General features: G+C 30.3%; 1 protein-coding gene across 16 annotated transcripts in view; it reads left to right on the top strand.

Annotated features, from left to right (window-relative positions):
- LOC145936763 (uncharacterized) overlaps positions 1–27399 on the top strand; it is a 48665-nt gene that overhangs the window by 504 nt on the left and 20762 nt on the right. For 7 of the 16 annotated variants that reach the window (XM_083039392.1, XM_083039382.1, XM_083039374.1 and 4 more), the window contains exons 2-25: positions 308–533; positions 1311–1488; positions 1616–1807; positions 2089–2322; positions 2515–2761; positions 3019–3136; positions 3455–3648; positions 4493–4731; positions 5257–5743; positions 7015–7276; positions 8676–10136; positions 11181–11342; positions 11895–12021; positions 12202–12416; positions 13961–14085; positions 16876–17685; positions 20978–21122; positions 21452–21555; positions 22188–22821; positions 23041–23217; positions 23365–23577; positions 24097–24381; positions 25141–25626; positions 26517–26680. In XM_083039392.1, the coding sequence (XP_082895518.1) occupies positions 377–533; positions 1311–1488; positions 1616–1807; positions 2089–2322; positions 2515–2761; positions 3019–3136; positions 3455–3648; positions 4493–4731; positions 5257–5743; positions 7015–7276; positions 8676–10136; positions 11181–11342; positions 11895–12021; positions 12202–12416; positions 13961–14085; positions 16876–17685; positions 20978–21122; positions 21452–21555; positions 22188–22821; positions 23041–23217; positions 23365–23577; positions 24097–24381; positions 25141–25626; positions 26517–26680 (7416 nt within the window). In that variant the 5' untranslated portion in view covers positions 308–376. The remainder of the gene's footprint in view (positions 1–307; positions 534–1310; positions 1489–1615; positions 1808–2088; positions 2323–2514; positions 2762–3018; positions 3137–3454; positions 3649–4492; positions 4732–5256; positions 5744–7014; positions 7277–8675; positions 10137–11180; positions 11343–11894; positions 12022–12201; positions 12417–13960; positions 14086–16875; positions 17686–20977; positions 21123–21451; positions 21556–22187; positions 22822–23040; positions 23218–23364; positions 23578–24096; positions 24382–25140; positions 25627–26516; positions 26681–27399) is intronic. The other 9 variants (XM_083039419.1, XM_083039340.1, XM_083039355.1 and 6 more) reach the window with 6 other exon arrangements.

Below are 27399 nucleotides of genomic sequence, written 5' to 3'. Positions count from 1 at the left end.
GTATTTCAAATTTTATTTCTCCCCTCGAATTAGGTACGCGATTGTCAAAATATTCGATTATTTGACACCAGAGGGAAGGAGCCGTGTTTTTGTCAACGAAATTCTCTCAACTCTGTTGTAGTGATATTTTGACAATGTAGTTTTCTGCAGTTTTGTGAATGTTTCGTAATTGGGAGATTTATTTTATTTCGTTGAATCAATTCTAATTTTATTTACCAGAATTGAAAAGTAGAATTTTTATATGGATATGATATAATAAGAGTTTTATGTCGAAACATTGTATAATTTTTTTATATATTTCTTTTAGATCAGTATAGAGTAAAGTGGGTGGAGACAGAGCGAGAGAAAGAGCGAAAGGAAGAGAGAGAGAGGTGCCATGGATGATGAAGTACGTCTTGAGGGTGAGGAAGAAATGGAGTTGGATGAAGCTTCCGAAGGCGAGGACGAGGATGAAGAGACTACAGGGATCCCGGTGTCTCCAGCCAATTCGGACCAATTGCTTGGGCAAGCTACTCCGACAACACCTGGTAACAGTTAGTACCTACATATTGACAATTTCAAAATTGTTTTACCTCTTTTTTTGCTATTTTTGGAATAAGAAGCGTTACAATTTGTAAGAATTATTTATTAAACTAATATAAAGTTAATTATAAACCGATTACAAATGTATTAAAATATAAGTATTAAAATTTTCAGATTTGAAACATTAGAAAAAAGATAAAATTGATAACAAAAATCGAAAGAATTGAAAAATTGATTGAAAAATAAATTTAGTAATTTAAAAATAAATAAATTATGTAAATTTATTAATGTAAACTATTTTTTTATTCGATTATATAATTTTTTTTCTTTTAGTTCAGCTGTGTTCTATTACTAGATTAATTTTCAGATTAAATTATAGGTTATTAATTTTGTTTTAAAATAAAATTTAGAAAATGTAATCTTAAATTTATATTTATAAAATAATCTTAAATAATTTAGTTTATTATGTATGTATATAATATGTATGAGTGTGGATTTAATTGTTATAATATTTATATTATATTTATTATTAATTAAAACGTAAGGTCTTGCATTTTAAAATTTTTTAAAAACAATATAAATATTATATACTTGTATATTCAATTTATTCAATATATATATATATATATATCAGTACATTGAATAAATTTATATATGGAACTCACACACATTAAACATATATGTGTTCTTTCATTAATCTTTTTAAATTATTTCTTGTATTTTTATTCAATATTTTCTTTCAAAGCTTATATTTCTGTTGATATTTATTTATTTTTTTCTTTTATTAGTCACACCAGATGAGGCTTTTCATGATCCATTGCGGTATCAGAAATTCCCATTGCCTGGTGGAAAGCCTTTGAACATTCGTCGCGGACCTGGCAGACCCCGGAAAGAACGACCTCTTGGTATCACTCGTGGAGGTGGCAACAGAAGACCTTTTGGAAGGGGCGGTGCCAGAGGCAAAGGGTTTGTGTTTAAGTATTATAATTGTTATTAATTATGACGCTATGTATAGTATATGAATAGTATATGTATAGCATATATGTATATGAATTGTTTTATAATATTTTTCTGCATTTTATTGTATTCATAGACTAGGATATGCAAGAGGTATACCGCGTCGTACCAAAAGCAAAGACGATGATACACACTCAGAGTCGCCAAGTCCTTTACGCACCAGCGGGATGGACGACCCTACTATCGACGGTAATGGCGAATCGGGAGGGAATATAACTGAGAGGTCGATGCCGGCACCAGAGGAGCCTCCTTATTTTCCTGAACAATGGTAAAAAAAACTCCGCGTAACTCTTCCTTAATTATTATATCCAAGTTTAAGTAATAATTATGTACTGTTCTAAAACTTACAACTTTTTTTTACAATTATTTGCATATCATTGTATTTTTTAAAAAGCGTTCTTTATTAATATTTTGCAATATAATATCATCTCTCAATGAGTTAAACATGAAACAATTTTTTTTTGAATTTTCTAAAAAATAAGAAAAAATCTAATGTGAATTTAAGTATCTTATAATTAATATTTAAATCACAATTATAAATATTTCCAGGCCGGGCAAGGCATGCGTATTATGTAATTTAGGCGAGAGGAGTCAGCTGGGCCAAGGTGAACTTTTGCGCCTAACGTGTCCGCCGGGCTTTACTCCCGAAAAGTCAACAAACCGCGATGAAACAACTACCGATCGTCTTATTGACATTACTGTCGCTGGAGATAAAAGTCCGAGAGCGGCTGGACCTGGAGCTGCTGTTACCTGCCGTAGACAGAAGAGTCTGGCCAAATGCAGGTACATAAGAATTATATAAATATTAAATACCTATGGATTATCCACATACACTATATTTTATGTTAAAAATTGTGTGTGATACATCTTTAATGCTAAAAAATATGTAAGCAATGTCGATCACTTACAAAAAATCCACAAGTAAATTAAAAAGTTTATATATATATATATATTTTTTTTTTTAATTTTTTATAGGAATACTAGTCTAACAAATTTTACGGAGCCGGTAGAAGAACTGACAATAGTGGGCTATTTGGAAGAGCCAGAAGTTGGGACTTTGTTTGAGCCATTAACCGGCCATTACTACGTTCATCAATCGTGCATTATTTGGTCCAGCAACAGTCAAGATTTGGCACCAGAATTGACATGTCGCACAGTCTTGCAAGCTTCCTGCAGACGTTGCGCCTACTGCTCACACTATGGTGCTGGAATTCCTTGCAAAGTAAGTTTTTTAACTTAATCATCATTATATCATTAATAAGTTATTGATATGAAATCTAATCAAGAGATTTAATATAATAGAAATAAAAAATATAAATAGTATTTATATTTATAAAAAATTACATATAAAAGTAAATAATAATTATTATAAAGATTAAAATTAAAAATTCACGATTTTTTTCTCTTATTTCAAAGTATTTACACACACACACACACATAATTGCATTTTCTTGATTATAACCAATTGCGATTCGACAGGTGGCATCGTGCAATCGTTATTTTCATTTCCCGTGTGCAGCAGCCAATAGTTGCTTTCAGGATACGAAGAGTCTGTCACTTTTTTGCAGCCAGCATCTTGGTCAAGTTCCGCTCTTGCGTAAGTTCTTCATTTTTAAACAGTTAAAACAAAAGTTTTATTCTTATCATTTAATCTTTAGTCAATCTAAATAACAAAAGAGAAAGCAAATATTATAGTGATAATGTAACTATAATAAATAGCAGAAAAAATTAATCGTTACATATAAACAAAAAATCATTTAAATAAATTCAGGCAATTTTTATTACTCTAATATCACCGAGTAGCATAAGAAGAGAATCTAATTTTACAAGAAAAAAAGCAATTGACTCGAAATAAAAATAACTTATTAATTTATAATCTTGTGATTATTAATTTCACTAAATCTTGCATTTGCAGTGAATGGGGAAGTGACTTGTGTGCAATGTTATGGAATGGGCGATGTATCAAATTTAGTGATGTGCTCTGTATGCGGCCAGCATTATCACGGCAGTTGTGTCGGCTTAGCCTTGCTGCCTGGAGTACGTGCTGGATGGCAATGTGTGTCTTGTCGCGTGTGTCAAGTCTGTCGACAACCTGAGGATGTCTCTAAGGTTACAAAAATCACAAGTCTTAAGGTCATAAAAGAAAGAAAATTAATATGCTGAAAATTTTTAAAAATGCAGGATATAATTATGTGAGAAGAAAAATTTTAAATATATTATTATATATATATAAAATATGACTTTTATATATATATTACAGTAGGCTTGTTTAAAATTTTATAGAAAATTTCAATTACGATTATTATAATATAAAAAAAAATTGTATTTGTAAAAAGTTATTTTTTAAACTTTAATGCATTTAGTATTTAATATTTGTAAAAAAGCATTTATATATGTAAAAAGTAGTAATTAATACTGCAATTGTTCTTATTTTAAAATTTGTTAATGCATTTGGTAAAACTATTAATGGAAAAATAATTACTGAAAGTTATTTTTTAAATGTCTTATATTAAAATAATTTATTAAATAGATATTTCAAAAGAAAAATGTGCTTTTTACACACTAATTATGCTTTTAAATTACAATTTTCTGAAAAAATTAATATTAGAATTGGTTAATACTAAAATTATAAATTATTTAATTATTCAATTAATTAGAGATTGATTTTTAGCTAATTGATTTGTTAGCTAAATATGTTTTTAGCTTATTAAAATTTTTAAAGATTTGTTATTAGATTTATATATATTTCATATTTTCATTACATGTATCTCATAAAAATGCATTGTGTAATCAATATTTTTAATTTGATTTAATGTGTACACATACACATACATAATTGTAATTGTATATGATTATATTTTTTTGTATTTATCAATCTTGTATTTATTAATTTTTTTAATTAATATTTTTATAAAATGATTTTTACAATATATATGTATGAATGAATATATAGGTGATGCTATGTGAACGATGCGACAAAGCTTATCACCCCGGCTGTCTGCGACCTATCGTCACTTCCATTCCGAAATATGGCTGGAAATGTAAATGTTGTCGCGTGTGCACCGATTGTGGTTCACGTACTCCTGGAGCCGGACTCTCTTCCAGATGGCATTCTCATTATACTGTCTGTGATTCGTGTTACCAGCAGCGCAATAAAGGTTTTTCTTGTCCACTCTGCAGAAAGGCTTACAGGTAATTGGAGAATATCTTCATTATTTTTTCAAATATTTACATTGTACATGCTAGACAAATTTTGATAAAAATATAAAGTATAATATATATTATAATTTTTTATATAAAATAAATAATATATAATATAATTTTATATAAAATAAATTTTATATATTATAATTATATATAAAATGTATAATCTCAGATATAATTAATATGTCTTGAGATATTAATAGGAAGAATTGAAAATAATTATGTAAATAATAAATACGCGATTATTTATTATAGTTTTCAAAAATATTATTAAAATTAAATAAAATTGCCAAATATAATAATAGACGATTAAGCTTTTAAATTCTTGTGTCTATAATTTTCATCATAATTTATTAATTTCTTATATGATATTATGCAATTTTATTATAGGATTTATATATTTATGTTACATTAGATATATTACATTAAGAAATCAATATTATTTTTTTTCCTTTTCTTAGATATTAAATATTTCATCAATGTCTGTAAATATTTATTATTTATTATTTGCAGAGCCGCAGCGTATCGCGAGATGGTGCAATGTTACTCCTGCAAGAAGTTTGTACACGGCACGTGCGACTCTGAAGCCGATCCGCTCATCTATCAGCAGCGCAAAGAAGCAAAACCCGATTACGAATATATATGCCTTCACTGTAAAAACATTGCCATAGTAGCCAGACGAAAGGACAGTATCGACGAAAACGATTTAAATCTAAGTGCTTCTCAAGAGAGCCTCGACGGCGAATCCTCCGAATTAGATTATCAGGGTGGTAGTTCCGAGGAAGCTCTTTATTCGGTCGGATTAGGGAAAGGAAAACCATTTTGCGCCACAAAAATTGCGAAGAAAAGATTGGGGATTAGTGCTGGGATTCTTGGTAGGCCTAAAGGAATCGGTAAACTGGGCTATCAAAAGAGGCAGAAGATGACGGAGTTTGGTAGAAAGAGAGGACCGAAGGCGAAAATGAGAGGACTCTTCGGGTTGCCCGAAGTGGGCTTGCAGGTATATACAGTAAAATTGAAAGTTTGTAATATTATATTATACAGGATGTCCCAAAAGTCCTGCAACAGTTAAATATCTCGAAAACAGAAGCTTTTTGAGAAAAATGTTTCAAATAAATAAGTAGTAATATTAGTGTGACTATAAATAACATTGTTAAGGCCATGTAAAATTCACTTTGAAATTTTTTAATAGAAACACCTATTTTTGATTATATGTATATTCATGTAGCTTATCTTAAGAGCTTTTCCAAACACTAATAAAGTTTTTATAAGTTAAGTATTTTTCGAGTTATGAGACTTGAAAGATACAGTATTTTTTGACATAAAATACAAAATATCTTGTAAAACATTCAGTTTTCAGTAATCTTACCTTAATACTTTTATGCACAGAATAATGAGATCAATCAATTAGTGTTGATTAGTGTTGAAAAAAAAAACGCATAATTGTTTTTAAGAAGAAATATGTTGCAAACTATAAATTTTCTTAAAAATAACTATGCGTTTTCTTTACACCAATTGATTTGTCTAATTATTTTATGCATAAAAGTATTAAGATTATCGAAAACTAAATATTTTAAAAGGTATTTTATGTCAAAATACTGTAAACTTCAAGCATTATATATATATATATATAATTCGAAAAACATTGAATGAAAAAATACTTTATTATAATGTTTTGAAAAGTTCTCGAGATAAATTACTAGACTGTGCAATCAAAAATCGTGATTTTTATTAAAAAATTTCAAAGTAAATTTTACATGGCCTTAACATTGTTATTTATAGTCACCCTAACATTACCATTTAATGCGCTCTATAATTTTTATGTAAAATATTTTTTCAAAAAGTCTTTGTTTTTGATGTATTTGACAATTGCAAGACTTTTAGGACATCCTATATACATTTATATTGAATTTTTTTTACTCTATTTTGTACAATGAGTTTTGTAATTTATTAGTCGAAAAAAAAATTATTTTATTATTTATATCGATAGGAAATTGATTTATTAATAAGTATTATTTTATTTTATATTTCTTTTTTTTCTTCTCAAATTTGTTAAAAATAATTTTAAAAATAATAATAGAATTTTTTTATAGTAAAATTATAGTTTTTAAATATTTTAATAATGGAATGTATAAATGAACTGAATTAAGAATAATGGAATTTAATATTGAATTTTCAATTTATTGTAACACATATATTTAAAAAATATTTTTTAATCTATTTTCTGTAAATAAATAATAAATTAATTTCTTTTTTTTTCAACTGTTGTAGAGTCCTGTATTAGATTCGTCTGCATCAAAGGAGGAGGAGCCTGGAGGGGAGAACAAATTAATTCTCTGCTCCGCTAAGGATAAATTTGTTCTAACGCAGGATATCTGTGTGATGTGCGGCGCGATCGGCATCGATTCAGAAGGTTGTCTGATCGCGTGTGCACAGTGCGGTCAATGCTATCATCCATACTGCGCTAGTGTCAAAGTGACCAAGGTCATCTTGCAGAAAGGCTGGCGATGCCTTGATTGCACCGTCTGCGAAGGTATTGAAAAATTAATTAAAATATATTAATTATTTAGATAAATAAGTGATAACTAAAATGTTAAATATTTGGCCAAATTTTATAATGCTTTTAACAAAAATATGGACACTTCACATATTGATAAATATAAAAATTAAGATTATATTAATGTAATTAAAGATTTTTTTTATGAAAATAATTTATAAAATTCTGCTAATACCAGAAAGTATAAATTTGTGTTATATATAAGGTGTCCCAAAAGTCCTGTAACAGTCAAATATCTCGAAAACAAAGGCTTTTTGAAATAAATGTTTCAAATAAAAGTTGTAGGGCTTTAACTGACGCATTAAATAGTAATATTAATGTTAAATAGTAATATTAATTATAAATAGCATTGTTAAGGCCATGTAAAATTCACTTTGTAATTTTTCAATGGAAACCCTTATTTTTGATTATGTCTATTTTTGATTGATATTTATGTAGCTATTTCAAGAGCTTTTCCATTGAAAAATTTCAAAGTGAATTTTACGTGACCTTAATAATGCTTTTTATAGTCACACTAATATTACTACTTAATGCGCTACTTAAAGCCCTACAATTTTTATTTGAAACATTTTTCTCAAAAAGTCTTTGTTTTCGAGATATTTAACTGTTGCAGAACTTTTGGGACACCCTGTATATAAAACTTCTGTATACTTCAAAACTGTAATAATAGTGCCACTTTATACAGCATAATATGAGACTCCTCTTATCACATTATGTGAGTTATGTTAATGAACAATATGGTCCCTCTTATCATTAATGCATATTCTGTGTGACTAATGCATATGCTATGAATCTTGGGGTATCCAAATTAATTCAAATTATTATTCAAATTTTCCTATTTGTGTATGTGTGTGTCCTCGAGATGCCTAATAGCTTTCTGATTAATAAAATTATCATATATCTCGCCGTAATATCAGAGAAAGTTGCATTGCTACTGTTGTATGGGGCGCATTTTTAAAGTAAAGTGCGTTTTAAAATTAAAAAAGATCTTAACACATATAAAAATAATTATAGTCAAGAAACTTCTACAAGCTTACTTTATTTTTCCACATAATCACCATTGACTTTCACCATTGACTTTATTTTTGATATTGTTTCAAGCTTCCTAATTCCATTGTCGTAAAAGTCCGCCGCCTCTGTCTTGAACCGGTTAGAAGCTTGTAGAAGAGTTTTGGCAATAATAAATTATTTTTATATGTTAAGATCTTTTTTATTTTATTTCAAAACAGACCTTACTTTAAAAATGCGCCTCGTAAAAATCGAATAAATCGAATTGATGTACGCTTTTAGATTCATCCAAGATTAAGACATCTAAAAATTTTAAAAATAAATCCATCAAGCACATTTTCTAATTGTTATTTTCTATTTCTTTAAGGTTGTGGCGAGCGAAATGATGAGGCTCGATTGATTCTCTGCGACGATTGCGACATCAGCTATCATATCTACTGCATCGACCCGCCTTTGGATCACGTGCCTCACGGGACCTGGAAATGCAAGTGGTGCGCGCAGTGTCAAACTTGTGGCTCTAACAATCCCGGTATTAATTCGTCCTGGCAGAAGAGTTACACTCAGTGCGGACCCTGCGCTTCCCATACCGCTTGTATAGCGTGTCAAGAGGCTTATCAGGAAGGCGATCTCATTATTCAATGCGTACAGTGCGAGAGATGGCTCCATTGCAGTTGCGATTCGATTAAGAACGAAATAGAGGCTGAACGTTGCGCCGCAGAGGGTTACATTTGCCTCCTCTGTCGTCCGAGAGACGTTCCGCCTCCTCATCTTCTCTCGAAACCTTCCCCGAAATTTGCTAGGTCGTCCCCTCCGCCGCAAAACCGAAGTCCGGAATTGTTTAAATCGTCTTCTTCGCAGCAATATCTCTTAGACGGAGTTTATCTTTCCGAAGCTGGAATGAATCATATTAAATCCTTGACCGCGGAACATCAGCAAACGAGGAAGAAAAGAAGAAAACTGCTTCCAGTAGTGGATAAAGAGGCAGATATTATGGCGACTATCGAATCTGTCGTTGCTGGAGGAAGTTTGGACAATTCTTTAGAAGAGAATAACAAAATGGAACTGATGGATGTTAAAGATGAACCGGAAACGGTGCTGAAGGAGGGTATGGTATGGAATCAGCCGCCTCCCGAAGGCTTCAGTATCTGCACTTCGGAAAGTGGACTTCCCGTTTTGCGAAGAAAACGTCAGAGAAATCTGCAAAAGTTGGGAATTGGAGGATTTATCGTAAGATTGAGGGGTACTAGAAAGGACAAAGAAGAAGAGGGAGATGCGGAAAAGTCCGGAGAGTCTTCGATGGGAGTCGGAATGGGGGATGATAAACCCCGAAGAAAACCTCAAAGAAGGAAGCCAAAGACGAAACTGGCAGAATGTTTTCCCCTTTATATGCAAGAAGCGTTTTTTGGGAAAGATTTGATGGACACGACGAAGGAGAAGGATCTTGAAAGCAGCAGCGAGTCTGAAGAGGAACGCAAAACTCCTGGAAACGCTAATACAATTCAGTTATCTCAAGACGAATTAAAGGCGATGGAACAAATTAAAGCGAAACAAGGAAAGGAAGACGTAAAGGGTCAAGAGCAAATCAAACAAGAGGAAATTGTGGAGGATGATGGTAGCGATACCGAAGCGCTTGGTGATATTTTACCAATTTCCGGGGATTTATTGGATAATGATCTAGTGAATACGATAATGAATGAAAACGACGAGGATTTGGCAAAAGCTAGTGAAGCGTTGGATGAGTTGGATGATACTCAAGGTGGAAATAAGGATGAATTGACGGATATTTTGAGTCCACACTTTAATTTGGAATCGATGGTCAGAGACACTGGTAAGTTCTTATAAATAAAGAATTCATTATAAATTGAGAAGTAAATATATTTAATTTTATATTTATATATTATATATTATATAATATATTAAATATATAATATATATTAAAGAAACAATGAAATTATTCGACCAAACTGGTAAATAGATATTTTTTATTTAATTGAAAATCACGACGTTTCGACCATATGGTTGTGGTCCTTATCAGGTGATATAAACTGAAATAATATGAGTAATGAATAGCGCTTAACAGTTTGAAATAATATAAACAAAAATAAGCGAATAACATTTAGAAATTATACATACAAAATTTAACAATACAATCAACTTACAAAAGGACACAGAATTTAAATAACATTTATGACAAAATAATAAAGGTCGTCCAGTCCTTTTAGTTTACTATAGACATTTTTCGACGAAGTGGCATATTGACACGTTTTCTCTCTTTCAATTTGACAAATTTAATCTTTAATCGTTTGATCTCGAATATGCATAGATTCCCAATTGTTAATTTACCCAACGCAAGTATGTAATTTGTAAATGTTATTCGCTTTTTTTTGTTTATATTACTTCAAACTGTTAAGCGTTATTCATTACTCATGTTATTTCAGTTTATGTCACTTGACAAGGACCACAACCATATGGTTGAAACGTCGTGATTTTCAATTAAATAAAAAATATCTATTTGCTAGTTTGGCAAATAGAATAATTTCATTTGTTTCTTTAATTTTTCTACTGGCGAATTTAATGAATTCCAATTATTAATATTTTATATTTATTATTATATTATATATTATATTTTATATTATATATTATCATATATTATATATTATATTATATATTATATAATATATATTATATATTTTTTATATTTATATTAAAATATAAAAATTTTATATATTAAAATTGTGTGTATATATAATTTTAACTTGTGTTATATATACATATTATTAGATATATATTATTATTGTTACTGATGTTATTAGAGAATTACAATGTGGTCAAATAACTATAAAATTAAAAATGTTATGTATTTTTTTTAAAGGATTACCAAATATGGACAGTAAAGATATCGAGGAGATATTTAAGGGCGTTTTGACTGACGAATCTCAAGAGTCTCAAGAATCATCAGTGTTTTCTGTTCAAGCTCAAACTTCACACCCTTCTTCGTCTACTACCCCCTTAGTGTCACCCTCTCCCCATCCTGGTAAGTACATAATTGCTGAGCATATTAATAATTAATGAAAATATAATTTAATCTACAACATTAAAGAATTAATATAAAAATAAAACACAAAATGCTAACAAAAAAAATTGAATATAGTAATTAACAATATAAAGTGAATTTATGTGATATATACTTGAATATATCATTTTGTTATAAAAAAAAAAAAAGAATAAAAGTCAAATTATTTATTTCTAAGAAAAATTATTCTCTAAAGAAAATTAATAAAAGGTTTTAAAAAATTATTTTAAATATTATTCTTTATATTTATTCATTATTATATTCATTATATTTCTTTTCTACTATTATTATTCTATTCTAATCTTAAAAACAATTTAAATATTTTAAATTGTTTTTAAGAATAGAGCATCACAAGAATGAAAAATTAAAATATATGCTTAAATAAATTATACATGTACTATAAAGATTGTCTTTCTTAAACACATTTTATATTTTATAATAAAAAAATTGTATACAGATATGTACTTTATAATTCTTATTCCTTTTACTTTATTGAATAAAATTCTTTTATAGGTATTCAAGCAGCAATGCCCTTGGTGAGACCTCAAGTACCTGGTAGCCTGCCTTCAGTTGGTCAATCAACCTTAAACTCTCCGATGAGTTTTCCACCGCCTTCACCATATCACTCCGAGTATAGCAAGTAAGAATGAATAAATAAATAAATTATATATATAATATAAATAATAAAGCAATATCAGAAAAATAATATCAAAATTAAAATGTCAAAAACTACGTAAAATATGTGTATATATGTATATGTACTATTTTGTATATGCAATCTCAATTTAATATTAATTTAATCTTAATTTTGATTTTGCAGCAGTCCGCAATTTAGTCCAGCGTTTTCAGAGCCACCTAGTCCATGGGTAAATTCCGAAGATGAGGGAAATACGACAACAGGTAATGCTACTATCTCATATAATCAAAGAAACAGTCCTAAAATGGAGGCTGACGAAGCATTGGGTAGTGGAGCTACGATGTCAATGGTGCTCTATGCCAATCTCAATCATCCCGAATGGAAAACCGAATATCCAGGTGGGAGACTATGGGGTGGGATCCGTTTGACCACGTTGATATTGACCACGAAGCCTTTCCGGGTTGGTTAATGTTAGCAAAAAACCCTAAGCACCGGCTATGATTGGTTGTGTGTCAATATCAATGTGGTCAATCGAGACACTCCCCAGACTATGTCCTCCAATAGATATTTCTAACATTCTTTTTTTACCTTGCGATTGTTACTTTTATTAGAACTTCCAAGTATTTCTCTCATCTTTTCCGTTGATGCAATTTGTATGCAAGAAACAGTGTGCAAATTGCAACAGTTTGCAGTAAGCAAGCTGGTTTTTCAAGTTTTTGGCTTTCTCATAGAAGTAAAATTATGATATGAGGAAGGAATGTGCAAATTTCTAATTTGCACAATTTTTTCACATAAAATATTTTTTTAAAAATTTTCAAAAATTTATACATTTAAAAAAGGAAATAAAAATTCAAAATTTTATAATAAACCCTTTTATCAATTTTTACCAAATTCTTTTTACCAAAAAAGAATACCAAATATTTATTTGATAATACTCTATATTCGAGTAAAAAAATTTACCTCGGTATCTGAAAATTTGCGAACGTCAAAAAGTGCACATTTCTCAAAAAATTTAAAATTTAAATATTGAAACATAAGAAATGAATCCTTTCACCGATCCTCACCAAATTTCAACAATCTTTTAATAACATTCTATTCAAACTGTAGCTCAAACAGTTCTTGAGTTATAGACGTTTGAATCTTTGAAAAGTGGACACACACAATGGGACATTTTTAAAAAATGTGGTTTTTCGATGTGTGATTTTGGAACATTCTGAACACATTGGCATCTGATTGGCATCTGATTGGCATTGAAATTTGAAAAAAAATTTTCACCACAAAATTAAAGCTTCAAAATTCTGATTCGTAATTGAGGCCATTAATGGAAAAAGGGTACATAGGCTTTTGTGCCCTTTTTCCATTAATGGCCTCAATTAAATCGTCTAAATCAACTCAGGTATGTTATATTTATAATATACAAAGGACATGTTTACTTTTCTAATGTAACAATATTATATATTATAATATTATATAATAAATAATATATAATATTATATAATAAAATTATATATATAATTAAATGTGTGCATATATATTATAATATTACATAATTTTATTTTAATATTTAAACAATATATAAAAAAGTTATGTAAATTAATTATATTTAATTAAATAATTAATTATATTTAAATAAAAAAGATCACTTTTTTATGATTTTACCTCATTTATGGAAAAAGAGCACATGAACCAATTTTTTTAAACTCATAATAAAAATAAATATTATCTTCAAATCATGACCTCTGCTTTCAAAATGTTTGAAAGACATGTTACACCTTTAAAAAAAATGTTAATTGCATTACTTTTCATTAACAATAAGTATAATATTTTAATGAAAACTTTGAAGCCGATTTTCTCGAAATAGCATATATGCCCTTTTTTCATCAATGGCCTCAAATGCCTCAATTTCTATTGGTTTAATGAATGTTGCTTTCAATTTGCGCAGCGTGGGCCGACAGGTACAAGCAGATCGCGAAGAAGTGGCGGACTCTTCCGAACGAGATAAAGGCTCCGTATTTGAATCAGGCCCGAGAGAATCGAACCGCCTCTCGCATGAAGAAAGCGCAACAGGTAATTGACATATGTACATATACATACATATATCTCATAGTGAAAAGAAAAATGCGGACTTCAATTATTATCGCACTAGTTTTTTTTTTGTTTTTTTTTTCATGCGTTAATTCCTCCAGCAAAGATTTATATAGCTAAGAAAACGCGATAATTTATTGGGATATCCGTATTTCTGGATCTTTTATTGGGATTTTTATTTGTCTTCGAACGTGTCTTGTGCTAACATTCAAGTGAGACTAACAGCTCGAGTTCTGTGTGTCGCAAACTATGTTCCTACTATGAACTTTAAGATTCTTAAAGCATTATTATGGTTAAAATCTCTGACGACTAAAACGAAATAATATCTATACTTTATAAAGACTTGATTATATATTTGCATTGTTTGTTTTTGCTATATATAAATGTTTGGAGATAAATACTAAATTTAAAATAATAATGAAAATAATTAGATAGATAATGATTTTAAAATAATTTTTAATTAGAATTATAAAATAATGGGCACATATTTATACTTATATGCACATTAATTCCATTATAACATATATGTATAAACATGCATTTTATTGTGGAACGATGGAATTTGATGTCACAGATGATCATGCTTTATAAAAAAAAGAGCAAACCGAGAAATGAATAAAAGTAAGAAAAATTCTACAACGAAAATGAAAATAAGTAAACATCTCAGGGTTAAAATTTCTTTAAAAAAAAAATCGAGATTTCTTAATCTTTGCAAAATATTGTAATTAGTGAATCCTTATTTACATCAAGTTCTTGCGATAAAAGATATATATTGTAAGCCACTAGTGATATAATGATAGATCCGACTCACGCTCAAAAATACATAGAATTGAACGTGAACGGGCCTGTATGTAATGGGCCCAAATGAGGTGAAAAGGGGGGCGGTTTATAAATTTTCAATTTTTTTTCTTCCTGTATAAAAATTCAAAATAGAAATATTCACACAATTACTCGTAAAGGTATTTTCCAGACTATGCACACATGAGTTTAAGAAAAAAGAATAATACTATTATATACACAAGTTCGATTTTAATAGTAGATCTATATATATTCAGATATGGATCTATAAAATCGATTTGTGTGAGTTTATAATTCATATAAATTTATAGATTTGTAAGTGTAGATGAATGTTATTCCTTCTGTCCCTTTATCTGATAAATTAAACACACACACACACACACATATATGTACGTATGTATGTATATACATAATATATACAGGGTGTCTCATTTTAAATGAGCCAGGCAAATATCTCAAAAAATATGAAAGGTACGGAAAAATGTTTCGGACAAAAGTTGTTTGATTCGAAGGGGGACATAAGATGAGGCCACTGATGTGATCTTGGATAGTCGTTTAAAGATCACATGAAGGTCACCTTCAATTTCTTAAATGGAAACCCGTATTTTTCAATGCATATTCTTGTAGCTTATCTTAAGAGCTTTTCAAAACACTCACAAAGTTTTTTCCCGTTAAGTATAAAGCTTGAAAGATACATATTTTGACATAAAATACAAAATATCTTGTAAAACATTCAGTTTTCGGTAATCTTATCTTAATACTTTTATGCACAGAATAATGAGACCAATCAATTGGAGCAAAGAAAACGGATAATTGTTTTTAAGAAAAAATATATTTAAAAAATTATATACATTTTCTTAAAAATAATTATGCGTTTTCTTTACACAAATTGATTTGTCTAATTATTTTATGCATAAAAGTATTAAAGTAAGATTAACGAAAACTAAATATTTTACATGATATTTTGTATTTTATGTCAAAAGATACTGTAAACTTCAAGCATTATAATTCGAAAAGCACTGAATAAAAAAATACTTTATTATAGTGTTTTGAAAAGCTCTCGAGAGATAAGCTAAGAATAGGGAAAAATAGGGGTTTCCATTTAAGAAATTGAAGGTGACTTTCATGTGACCTTCAAACAATTATCCAAGGTCACATCAATGGCATCATCTTCGAAAGGTCCCCCGTCGAACCAAACAACTTTTGTCGGAAAGGTTTTTCCGTATCTTTCATATTTTTTGTGATATTTGCCTGGCTCATTTAAAATGGGACACCTTGTATATAGTTATATAAATATATAGTATTATAAAATTATAACCAGTAAATATATATACGACATATTATTTAGATATTTATTTAGATATTTATCTTTAGATAGACATCCAATAAAAATCCTCACAGAGGTTCATGAATCCGCGGATCCATAAATCTACACAGAAAATCCATATATCCTGCTTCTATGTGTCTTTTATGTATTCCGTATAAATACAAAAGTGACAATGTCATATACGTTAACGATCGAATTTCATATTGAACGCGTTCTTATATCGCCTCGTTCGGGCCCATTATATCATTTTTTTACGTATAGAGTGTTTCTTCTCGCGTAAAGCTTATTACTACTATATGTACTATATGTTATTATAGAATTCTATTATATAACATTCATGTTTAACTCAATCACATTTTTAGTTTCATTATTATTATTATTATATTATCATATCATCATAAAAGAAATTCTTGCTTAGACTTATAATGTAAATTATTTTATTAGAATTTATTAATATTAATTTTGTCTTTTTAGAGAAGATATATTGAACGATACGATTTTACAAGTAACAATTGTTGAGTGTGTTTTTGCAAAGTGTTTGTTCCTGTATGAGATATACATATATATAGCTTCGTGCGACGAGACACTCTTATATACGTAATATACCGCATCGTGTGACCGCGAATCGCCCGGTGTTGATCCGACAGTTTCCCAAGGAGACACCACCAAGCACCACCAATACTATCATCACTACCAATATAACCACCACCAACACCACCACCATCAATATGACCATCACCACTACTACTACCGCCATGACCAACACCAAACCCGTCGCTATGACGGCCCAGCAGCAGCAGCAGCAGCAGCAACAGCAGCAGCAGCAGCAGCAACAACAACAACAACAGCAACAGCAACAAGCAGTGAGCCTGAAGCCTATGGAGAAGCAGTCAGGAATGTTGATGACCAGTGGAATAACGTCAACCGGCAGTAATCAGCATCAGGAGGTGTGTGGGGTGCAGGAAACCCCGCCTAGTCCTTCCCTCTCTCCCGAAGATGCTCCCAGAAACCTGCAGTCATCTGCCTCGCAATCTTGCACAACAGCAGCTTCTTCCTCCTCTATGTCTTCTTCTTCTTCGTCTTCTTCTTCTTCGTCTTCTTCTTCGTCCTCCTCCTCCTCTTCTTCTCTTTCTCATTGCAATAATTCGGGTGAAGGGCAACAACAACAACAACAACCACCACCACCTCTCCAGCAACAACAACGCCCACCACCCCCGATTGTCGTTAACAATAGCGGCGGGAGTGGTAGCGTAGATCAGCATCAGATACGAGTGCTCACTCCATCCGAGATCATGCGCACCCTCCCGTCCCTCAGCCAGGAGCACTACGACCCCCCACCCCCGCCACCACCACCACCACCCAGTGCAATTGTTCACACTGTACCTCCCGTACAGAATCATCACCAACACCACCACCACCACCACCACCACCAACACCACCATCCGAATAACGCCATGGTGAGAGCCTCTGTAGTGTTTTCTCTTACCTTTGTGTCTAATCGAGACTTAGTGTTCTCCCTATATATACGCATGCACGCGTGCGAGCGCGTGTGTATGTATGTAATATGTACACGTGTATGTATTTTTTATATATTACATTTATATATATTTGAGCGAAATTTTTTTACATATCTCTCTAAAGTCTCCAAATGAGGCTTCAGTTATTTAATTACTTAAGCATATAGTCATTTGCGACTGATATACAGAATGTCCAATTTTAATCGACCACCCCCAAAAACTTTTTTGATTGTACAATGTTTTAAATAAAAGTTGTTCGATTTGAAGGGGAACAAAAGATGGCGCTACTGACTTTATTCTGAAGAGAACTTTTGAAGGTCATTTGAAGGTCATTTAGTTTTTTTAAACGCAACTATAATTTTTTTATATTAATCGATTCTTCGTCATTTTTGGCATAAAAAGTTATAAGGGTAAGAATCCATAGTTTACGAGATATGGCCAAAAAATCTCAATAGTTTACGAGATATTTTATCACAATACTTTCATGCATAAAATAATGAAAGGAATCTATTGATTTAAAGAAAACACATTGTTGTCTGTAAGAAAAAATGTGTAATTTGCAACTAGTAGCTGCATACTTTTTCTTACAAACAACTATGTGTTTTCTTTGCATCAGTAGATTCCTTTCATTATTTTTTGCATGAAAATATTGCGGCAAAACCGTCACAAAATAAATATTTTACGAGATATTTCATAGTTTATGTACTTTAGTGTCATATTAAAGTATAAAATATCTCGTAAACTATTCATTTTTTGGCCATCTTACCCTTATAACTTTTTATGCCAAAAATTATGAGGAATCGATTTATTTAAAAAAAATAATGGTGGTTTCATTTAAAAAAACATAAATGACCTTCAAATGACCTTGAAAAGTGCTCTTCAGAAAAAAAGTCAGTAGCGCCATCTTCTGTTCCCCTTCAAATCAAACAACTTTTGTTGGAAACATTTTGTTGTACTATCAAAAATAAAATAGTTTTTGGGGGTGATCGATTAAAATTGGACATCCTGAATATGAATCGTATTATATATATTTTGTATTTGCTATCTTCAACATATTATTAATGTTTGCATTATGAAGAAGAGTTAATTTAGATACGTATCAATTTTTTTAGTTAATTTGGACTGGTGTAGATACAATTTTTTATTTTGCGTGTAATTACATATTGTTGGGATAATTATATAGGTTTTTTTTTTCTTATATATTTTTATCTCTCTGTTAACATTTCTTTTATTTAAATATAAAATATTGAACTTTTTTGTTAGATTATTGCTGTGACAGAGAGTATTATGGTGGTAATATTTTGCATTACAATCTAGATTTCAATGCATGTTTATTATGATTGGCAGAGTACATATTGTTCAAATCCGTTGTTTATTTATCCTCTTCTTTCCTATGAATCCTAAATTATAAATTATCATCATTGCTTGTCCTTTAAATCCACCGATATTGCTTACAATTTTTGTGCTGTCGTTTTGGGTGATAGATCAATATATTGGAGTATATATTGTTGTATAATTGTTTCGTATGCAATAGTGTTTAGTTACTAATTTTATTACTTTATATTCTTTGAGAGACTCTTTCCTCATAAAATTATTACAAATATATAATTCGAGTTTTGTTGAATTGTTTTAGTATAATTTAAAATCTTTTCTCACTTTTCTTACACATTTGTCTTAAAATTAAATCTGTTTAAAATAAAAATCGTGTAAATTATTAACATGAAGAGAAAGAGATATAAAACAAATAGAAATAAAATATATGCTAGACATTTATTAAACAAATAGAGATACCAATTCTTTCTACTTTCTCTGTCGAAACAAGATCTTGTATCTTATGTCTCTTTATTAACTAATACATGTACAATTTTTAACATATATGTTTGTTTGTGTGTATGTATAGTTATTATTGTATTTTGTTACTGTAATGGATTAGATAGTTGGAATTATTAACACTGATATGTGCATGGATGTGAAATTGTTAATTTTTGATTATGAGATTATGGTGTTTTGATTTTTGTGGATGGATGAAAATTTTCTTTGAATGAATTAATTTGTATATATGTGCTGTATGTAGGATGTATGTATGTATATAAATGTTAGTATATTTGTATGTATGTATATAATTATATACTATATATAATAATTATACTCTAATATATATTATAAATTAATTTTTTTAAATTAATCGATGATGACATAATTGCTTTAGTGTGTTTGCACATATATATATACGAGATTATACAAAATCGTATCAATTATTATTAATTTAGCGGCGCCACAATGTTGTTATTTTTAAAAATATTTATGCAAACTTTATATAATATCGACCAAGAGTCTGAAAAAAATTACGTTTGTTTTTTTCTTATATAGAATGTCTTAAAATCATCAAATGTTCTTTGAATGGCAGATTCTTTGATTAATTTGTGAAATGATTTTTCCTTATTGAAAACATTAGAAGCAATAATTTTCGAGTTATAAAATTTTGAAAAAGAAGGGTTTTTCACAAATGCAACTTTATGGAGTTAATAGATTAACAAAACTATATTTTTCAATTAATTTTAGGTGGAGTTTATTTTAATAGAATTTTAATTTAAAGTTTAGTTACAAAAATATTGGATGGAAATAAAAAATAACAAATTTTTACGATATTTTTGCTAAGGAAATATTTTAAATTATACAAAAAAATCTACTACTAGAAGAAGATTCGATGATTTTGGGATACCTATATAATAGAAATTATGAGAAATTATAAAGAATAAGTATATTTAAATATTTTTGTGTTTTCTGTTTTCAAAGTTTTCAAGACTTATTGTAATTTTTGTTTTACTTTTAATATTGCTTTTTGTGAAAAAACAGATTATATTTTAGGATTATTTGATTTATTTATAATTAGTGTAACATTTTATATGAAGTTTATATATCATATATAAATGTACATGGAATTATAAATTGTAAAAACATTTTTAGAAATCTCTTGAATATATGTTTATTAAATCTTAATTGAATTTGTAAATGCAATTAATATTTAACAAAAATAATAATAATAATGTTTAGTCGGATTTATTTTAATTAAATACAAATTTAATAAGAGATTAAATAAAAATCTAATAAAATTAACCATTTTAATAGTAGTTCTAATGAAAAGTATTGTTATAGAAAGGAAAGGCTATGTTAAATATAATAAACTTTTTTAATAGTGATTTGAAAGTTATATCGAATTGATTTTTGACAGGAACAGGATAGACTTTCGAACAGAGATCGGTCCAGCAGAGAGGCTGAACAAGAGAGACAATGGAAACAGCTGCAAGCTTTACGTCAGCATCAAGCGCAAATGCAGCAGCAAGTTATTATTGAGCAACGCGTGCATGGTACATCCGGTATACTAAATTTTTATACAGCTTAATTTTTTTTTTTTATTATAAGGAAAGCATCCTACGTGTGTTTACAGTTAAAAAAACTAATATAAAATTATATTAAATTCAAGTGAACAGAGAAAATAAAAAAAATGTTTATGATTTTATTGCGATTTTTATGAATAAAAACACAAAAATTAATTTATCAATTCATTGCAAAATAAGTGAATGCATTGATAAAAATTGATAAATTTTTTTGTTTTAAATTAAAATGTTATTTAACTATCATTTATGTAAAAAAAATTTTTTTATTGTATTCTAAAATTTTTATATCTTTTCTCTTTTGTTAAAAGCGATTGCCAGAGTACACAGACAGATCAGTGAGGAAAATACACCTCAACTGAGCGGCGATATTACTTCCGGATTGACAACACAATTACAAGTTTCCACGGCACAAGTAAGTATCATAATCTATTTAATCCCTTTCCGCTTAGATCGTAATCTAAATATTAATATACACTATAGAGTTTTTCCAATCTATAGATTACACTAGTTTGTGTGCAGCCAAAAATTATTTTAAATCAGACAGTGTTTCTTATAGATTTTTGGGTGCCGAAAACGATGCCGCAAACTAAATTTTACTACCACATCAGATTTCCAAAATAATTGAGGTTTTAATGTGCAAAAAATGACTTTTTTTGCAATATTTGAGATTTTTTTGTAAAAAAGATTAACGTTATCTGGAAAGTCTGATTAGATATCATCAATGTATTGTTCATCTCCTATAAAATGCATTTTTTTTATTTTAATATTTTATTTTTTAGTCATGTCAAGGATTTCACAAAAAAAATTTCAAAAATATCGCAAAAAAGCAATTTTTTTGGAAACTTGACGTGCTGATGAAAATCGGCTTACAGCATTGTTTTTCAGCATCCAAAAATCTATAAGAAACGCCTCGTCTGGTTCCAAATAATGAAAAAGGGGGGGGAAAAAAAATTTTTAACTAGTGTTTTATATATATATATATATACATATATATATATTTACTAATATCAATAAATATAATAATATCCTAAACTCTTATTGCAGGATACGAGTCAACTGACCTCTCTAGCCTCCCCTTCTCCAGGTTCCCGCAGCACCTTTGCTACGCCTTCGCTAAAGGCTCCACGTGGCCTCACGCCTCAATCTCCCCATCATCAGTCCATAGTACGTCTTCCCGCGCCAACCCCTTGCCGAGGGGTACGCCCGGGGTTTCCTCAGCCGCCGTCTCCGTTCTCGCCGCAGGCGCCCCAGTCGCCCCACGACTTCCCTCAGTCTCCTGCGTCCTCTCAGCCCGCTCAGGAACCCCATTTCCAGCGGCAATTCGAAGGCAACGTCGGTTCGACCCCCGCGTCTCCCTACTCGTCGCCTCAAACGCCAGGTACACCTCGCGCCGCCTCTGTATTTAATCCACCGCGGCCCCCCGTTTACGCTCCCCCTCCTTCTCCTGCAACTTCGCGAACTCCTGATCCTTACAGTCAACCACCTGCTACTCCCACGTCCGCCTCCACGGCTTCTGGCTATTCGTCGCCGAGGAGTTCCGAAGCTCGTACACCTCAGGAGCAAGAAGTGACCTTTGGACAGCAAGGACCGGAGGTTAACAGACAGCTAAGGGATTTACTGCAGAGGCAACAGTTTACCAAGAAGATTGAGGGAGTCGGTACGGGTAATTGGAGCCAAGGTATTTTAATCTTATATATATTTCTTTTTATAAATATAATATCTCAAATAAAGATACATTATATTCAATAGTATATAATATTTAATAACACGTACTATTATTTTTATATATTTATAATAGGAATAATATACAAGTCACATTAAGAGTAAAGAAAGAAAAGAATATACATATAAAGTCTTAAATTTGATTAAAACTAATTCTTTAAATTTTGTGATTTAGATGGACAGAATAATACAGAGAATAATCAGCACTTCGAAGCGAGCCATGTGCCTCTTCAGCAACATTCTCAAATACCGAGTAATACTGGTGAGGGTACATTCAGACATCCGCTTCCGCCGGGCATCATCAGGCCCAGATTGCCCATCCAACCGAACATCTTAATCAGAAATTCCATTGGTAATACTAGAGTTTGCAATATTTTTGGTATATATTATTTTTATATATTACGTAGAAATTTAAAAAAAAAAGTTAATTTATTTTATTATTAATTTTTTTGATAAAGCCCTTGATTTTTACATAAAATTTCCGTATATTCGAATCCAGGAATAAGTCCACGACATCCTGTAGCAGGGAATATTCAGGGTTCGATCGACCATCGTACCAAAATGTTGCTGCAAAATAGGCCCCAAATAACCACCAATATATCACAACAGCATTTTCAAGGATCTCAAAGCTTACAAACGCGAATGCCAATAGTGAGAAATGCCATTCCCGAGCCCTACGATATTTTACAGCAACAGCAGAGACAATTTACAGGTAAATTAATACAATTTTGAGAGAGAGAAATATTATTTTTTTTTACCACTTTTTTTTTTTAACACTTTAAAAAAGTGAAGATATTTTATAAGATTTAATCTTATACACACATCTTATACGTATTACTCTCTTTTATTTCATTTTATTTTAATGCAATATCAATTTTGTTTTATTGTAGAATATTGTAGATAATTGAGTAAAAAAGAAAAAAGAAAAGAGTATATTTTCTTTTTCTGATTTCGGCAAAAAAAATCAGGATTTTTAAATTCCAATTTCTTATATCAGTATTTCTTTTCTCACAAACATACAATAATTCTTATATTTTTTTATATAAATTTTTAAAATTTTATAAATTTAATAAATATGAAGACACTTTTGAAGGTTTTGGTAGTTTTAAATCATAATAATTGCAATTATTTTTTTTATTAGATTAGTTTTAGGGTTTTATAACTTATAATCTGAAATGTTGAAGACGTGCTCAAATTTTAATATTTTAACAAAACCAAAAAAATTGTTTAGACACAAACCAAGGGCAGAATCTGAACCAGCGCATTGCGCGGACGACACCGGACAATTTGAATCAAAGTATTCGCATGTTGAATACCGTCCCGATCCGTGCACCTCTCATTCCTACAACGATAGGCGACACCGCAGGAGTGACTACTTCCGAGGCGTCCGAGATCCCTGATAACGTCACGGCCGAACTGGAGAAGCTGGAGCAGGAAGGGGCCGGACCGATGGTCGAGGTCGAGGGTGTCAGTGCAATATTAGGAGATTTAGCAGACGATGATGACGAACTGCTTGGTAAGTCGTATGTTATGAAGCAAGTAAGAAATCTTATACAGGGTGTCTCATTTTAATTTATACTCCCCCCTCCATAAAAACTTTTTTATTTTTGATTGTATAACAAAATTTGTAGAAGAAAAGGTATGTAATTTTGCAACTAGCAGCTACATATTTTTTCTTAAAAATAACTGCGTTTTCTTTACACCGATTGATTTTTTTTATTATTTTATGCATAAAAGTATTGAGGTAACATTGTCGAAAAATGAATATTTTACGAGATATTTTATAGTTTATGTAAGATTATATTAAACTAAAGTATAAAATATCTCGTAAACTATTCATTTTTGGCTATCTTACAATTGTAACTTTTTATGCCAAAAATTGCTAGGAATCGATTTATATAAAAAAATTATAGTAGTTCCATTAAAAATATAAATGACCTTCTCAAATGACCTTGAAAAGATGTAATCTTTTTTCTTTCAAAAAATGTCAGTAGTGCCATCTTCTTTTCTTCTTCAAATTAAACAACTTTTGTCTGAAGCACTTTGTTTTACAATCAAAAATAAAAAATCTTTTGAAAGGGGGAGGTAAATTAAAATGCAACATTCTGTATAGTAAGATAGAATCGAAAATGTTACCTCTATAGCAATGTAAAAAAAAAAAAAAAAATTGTATAAATGAATTAAAGTTTAAATAAATTACTATAAAGTTTAAAAATGTTGAATTGATAAATAATGAATATGAATTAATAAAAAAAAAATTTTTTTATTTCTGAAGCTGAAATGGGAGCGGATTTCAACATCCTGGAATACGCTGATCCTGAGTTAGGCACGATTACGGGCGGGGAGAAGACCAACATCCTTGATCTGGATCTCGAGCAGGTTGAAGTCGATCCCAAAGACGAGAAGCAAAAGAAGGAGACTAAAGACGACGATCAGAAACCAGAAATACCCACTCCGTCCGCTGAGATGTCTGCTGCCGATTCCTGTGCGACGAGCACGAGTTTGACCTTAACGGAAAATTCCAATGTGCCGACGATAACGTCGACGCAGGCGACGTCGCAGGCGATACAGGCGCAGGTGATGCAGCAACAGATGCATCAGCACGTGCAACAAGCGGCGGCGATGGGTCGGCCGATGCCACCGGGAACGAAATTACTGTCGCCGGATGGGGCGGTAGGAGTGGTGACTTCCACGAATACGGTAACCGTGAGTTATCCGACGAACTTTCCTGGACATCAACAGAGAATCTCGCAAATACAAGGTAAGTGATTAAAAACATGTATATAGTATTATTTTTTATATAAAGAGCATTGTTTTTTTTATATAAAGACACTTTGAATTTATAATAATAATTGTGATATAATAATACTAGTTTACAGAAAATTATTTTTTTTTTTATTCAGATTTAGGAAGACGTTTCTTATAGATTTTTGGATGCTGAAAACGATGTCGCAAGCCAATTTTTACCAGCACGTCAGTTTTTCATGAATGTACTGTTTATCCCCTATAAAATGCATTTTTTTTAAATTTCGATATCTTACTTTTTAGTCATGTTATGAAAGATTAAAGCTAGGAACTACTTTTCATATGGAGATGCTCCTGAGGGAAAAAAGATTCCTTCTTTATAAAAAAATTTCAAATATCGCAAAAAATCTACTTTTTTATACATTAAGGCTCCTGGATCCTCGCCGCAGCCATGTCAGAAGCAATTTGTCATGCGCGAATGACTGCGCATGTGCAAAGATTAAACAGACTAGACCTCATATTATAGTCATTTTACAGCTGTTAATTGATTAAAAGGGAAAAGAATTGTTACCGAGGTATTTTAAGAGTGTTCTAAAGCCATCTGAAGTGCTGTTTCATCGAAATATCTATTTATTTTGAAATGGCATCTAAGAATTTTTAGCGTATATTTTCTCACCTCTGACATCACAATTCCAGCATGATCGGCGAGGCGTCAGGAGCCTTAAATCTCAATTGTTTTGGAAATCTGACACGCTAGTGTAATTTGGTTTGTGGCATCGTTTTTAGCACTCAAAAATTTATAAGAAACACTGGTTTATACAATAATTTTTGGCTGTAAACTAATGTAATTTTATAATAATTATAAATTTTTGCGTCTATATAATAAGTCTGCCTCTCTTATCGTAGTCTCGCAGCAACAACGATTGGGGATGCGAGTAGCAGGAGTGCCAAATAGACTGGTCGCCGTAAATCATATGGTCGGTACTCGAATGCCGCTTGCTCCGCCACCCCCTCCCCCTCCGCCGCCACCGTATCCGGGACCGCCACCACCGTATCCTGGACCGATACAGGTAAGCACTAAATCTTTACATTATACTTTTAAAAATTTATTATTTATTATTATTTATTATTTTTAATTATATCTTTTAAAATGTACGCTTTAATATTTAATATTATATGAAAAATTATTCGAAGATTAAATTATTAAAAAAACTTAAATAAAATACTAAAATTTATTAATGAAAAAAAATTAAATTTGTGGATTAAATTTACTGAAGTATTATTATTACATTTTTTAAAGATAATTAAGTATGTAATTTATGAAAAACATTTTAAGATACATAAACATACACGTACATATACACACAATATGCATATTCACATACGCATTTAGAAAGAATAATAATGATTTACAAAATAGAAAACTCAAAAATTTGTAAATGAATGAGATAAAATATCGATAACTTTGCTGATGATATTAACGTTGATAATAATGCTATAATAAAATTTGTCGAGTGACATTTGTTTAATTATATAACACGGTTTGCAAGATGTATAATTAATAAAATGCTTCATGATTGCATGTATAATATTTGTGTCAGTCAATATCTCAGGTTTTTGCTAAATTTATTTCAAAAATATTTTGCGCGGTTGCAGTTTCAGATATACACGAAATAATGTTGCACAGTTTGTTGGGCTGTATAATTTTAAAATTATATATTATATTTTTGAAACTTATGCGCGCGCTAAAAAGTCTTTATATATAATCTAATGAGAAAAATAATGTATT

This window comes from Prenolepis imparis, unplaced genomic scaffold, assembly GCF_030444845.1.
Source record: "Prenolepis imparis isolate NDT839.2.m4 unplaced genomic scaffold, iyPreImpa1.0 SCAF_1, whole genome shotgun sequence".
NCBI classification, from domain to species: Eukaryota; Metazoa; Arthropoda; class Insecta; order Hymenoptera; family Formicidae; genus Prenolepis; species Prenolepis imparis.
The sequence above is the reverse complement of the archived record's forward strand: the minus strand, read 5'-3'. Positions and strand labels throughout refer to the sequence as shown.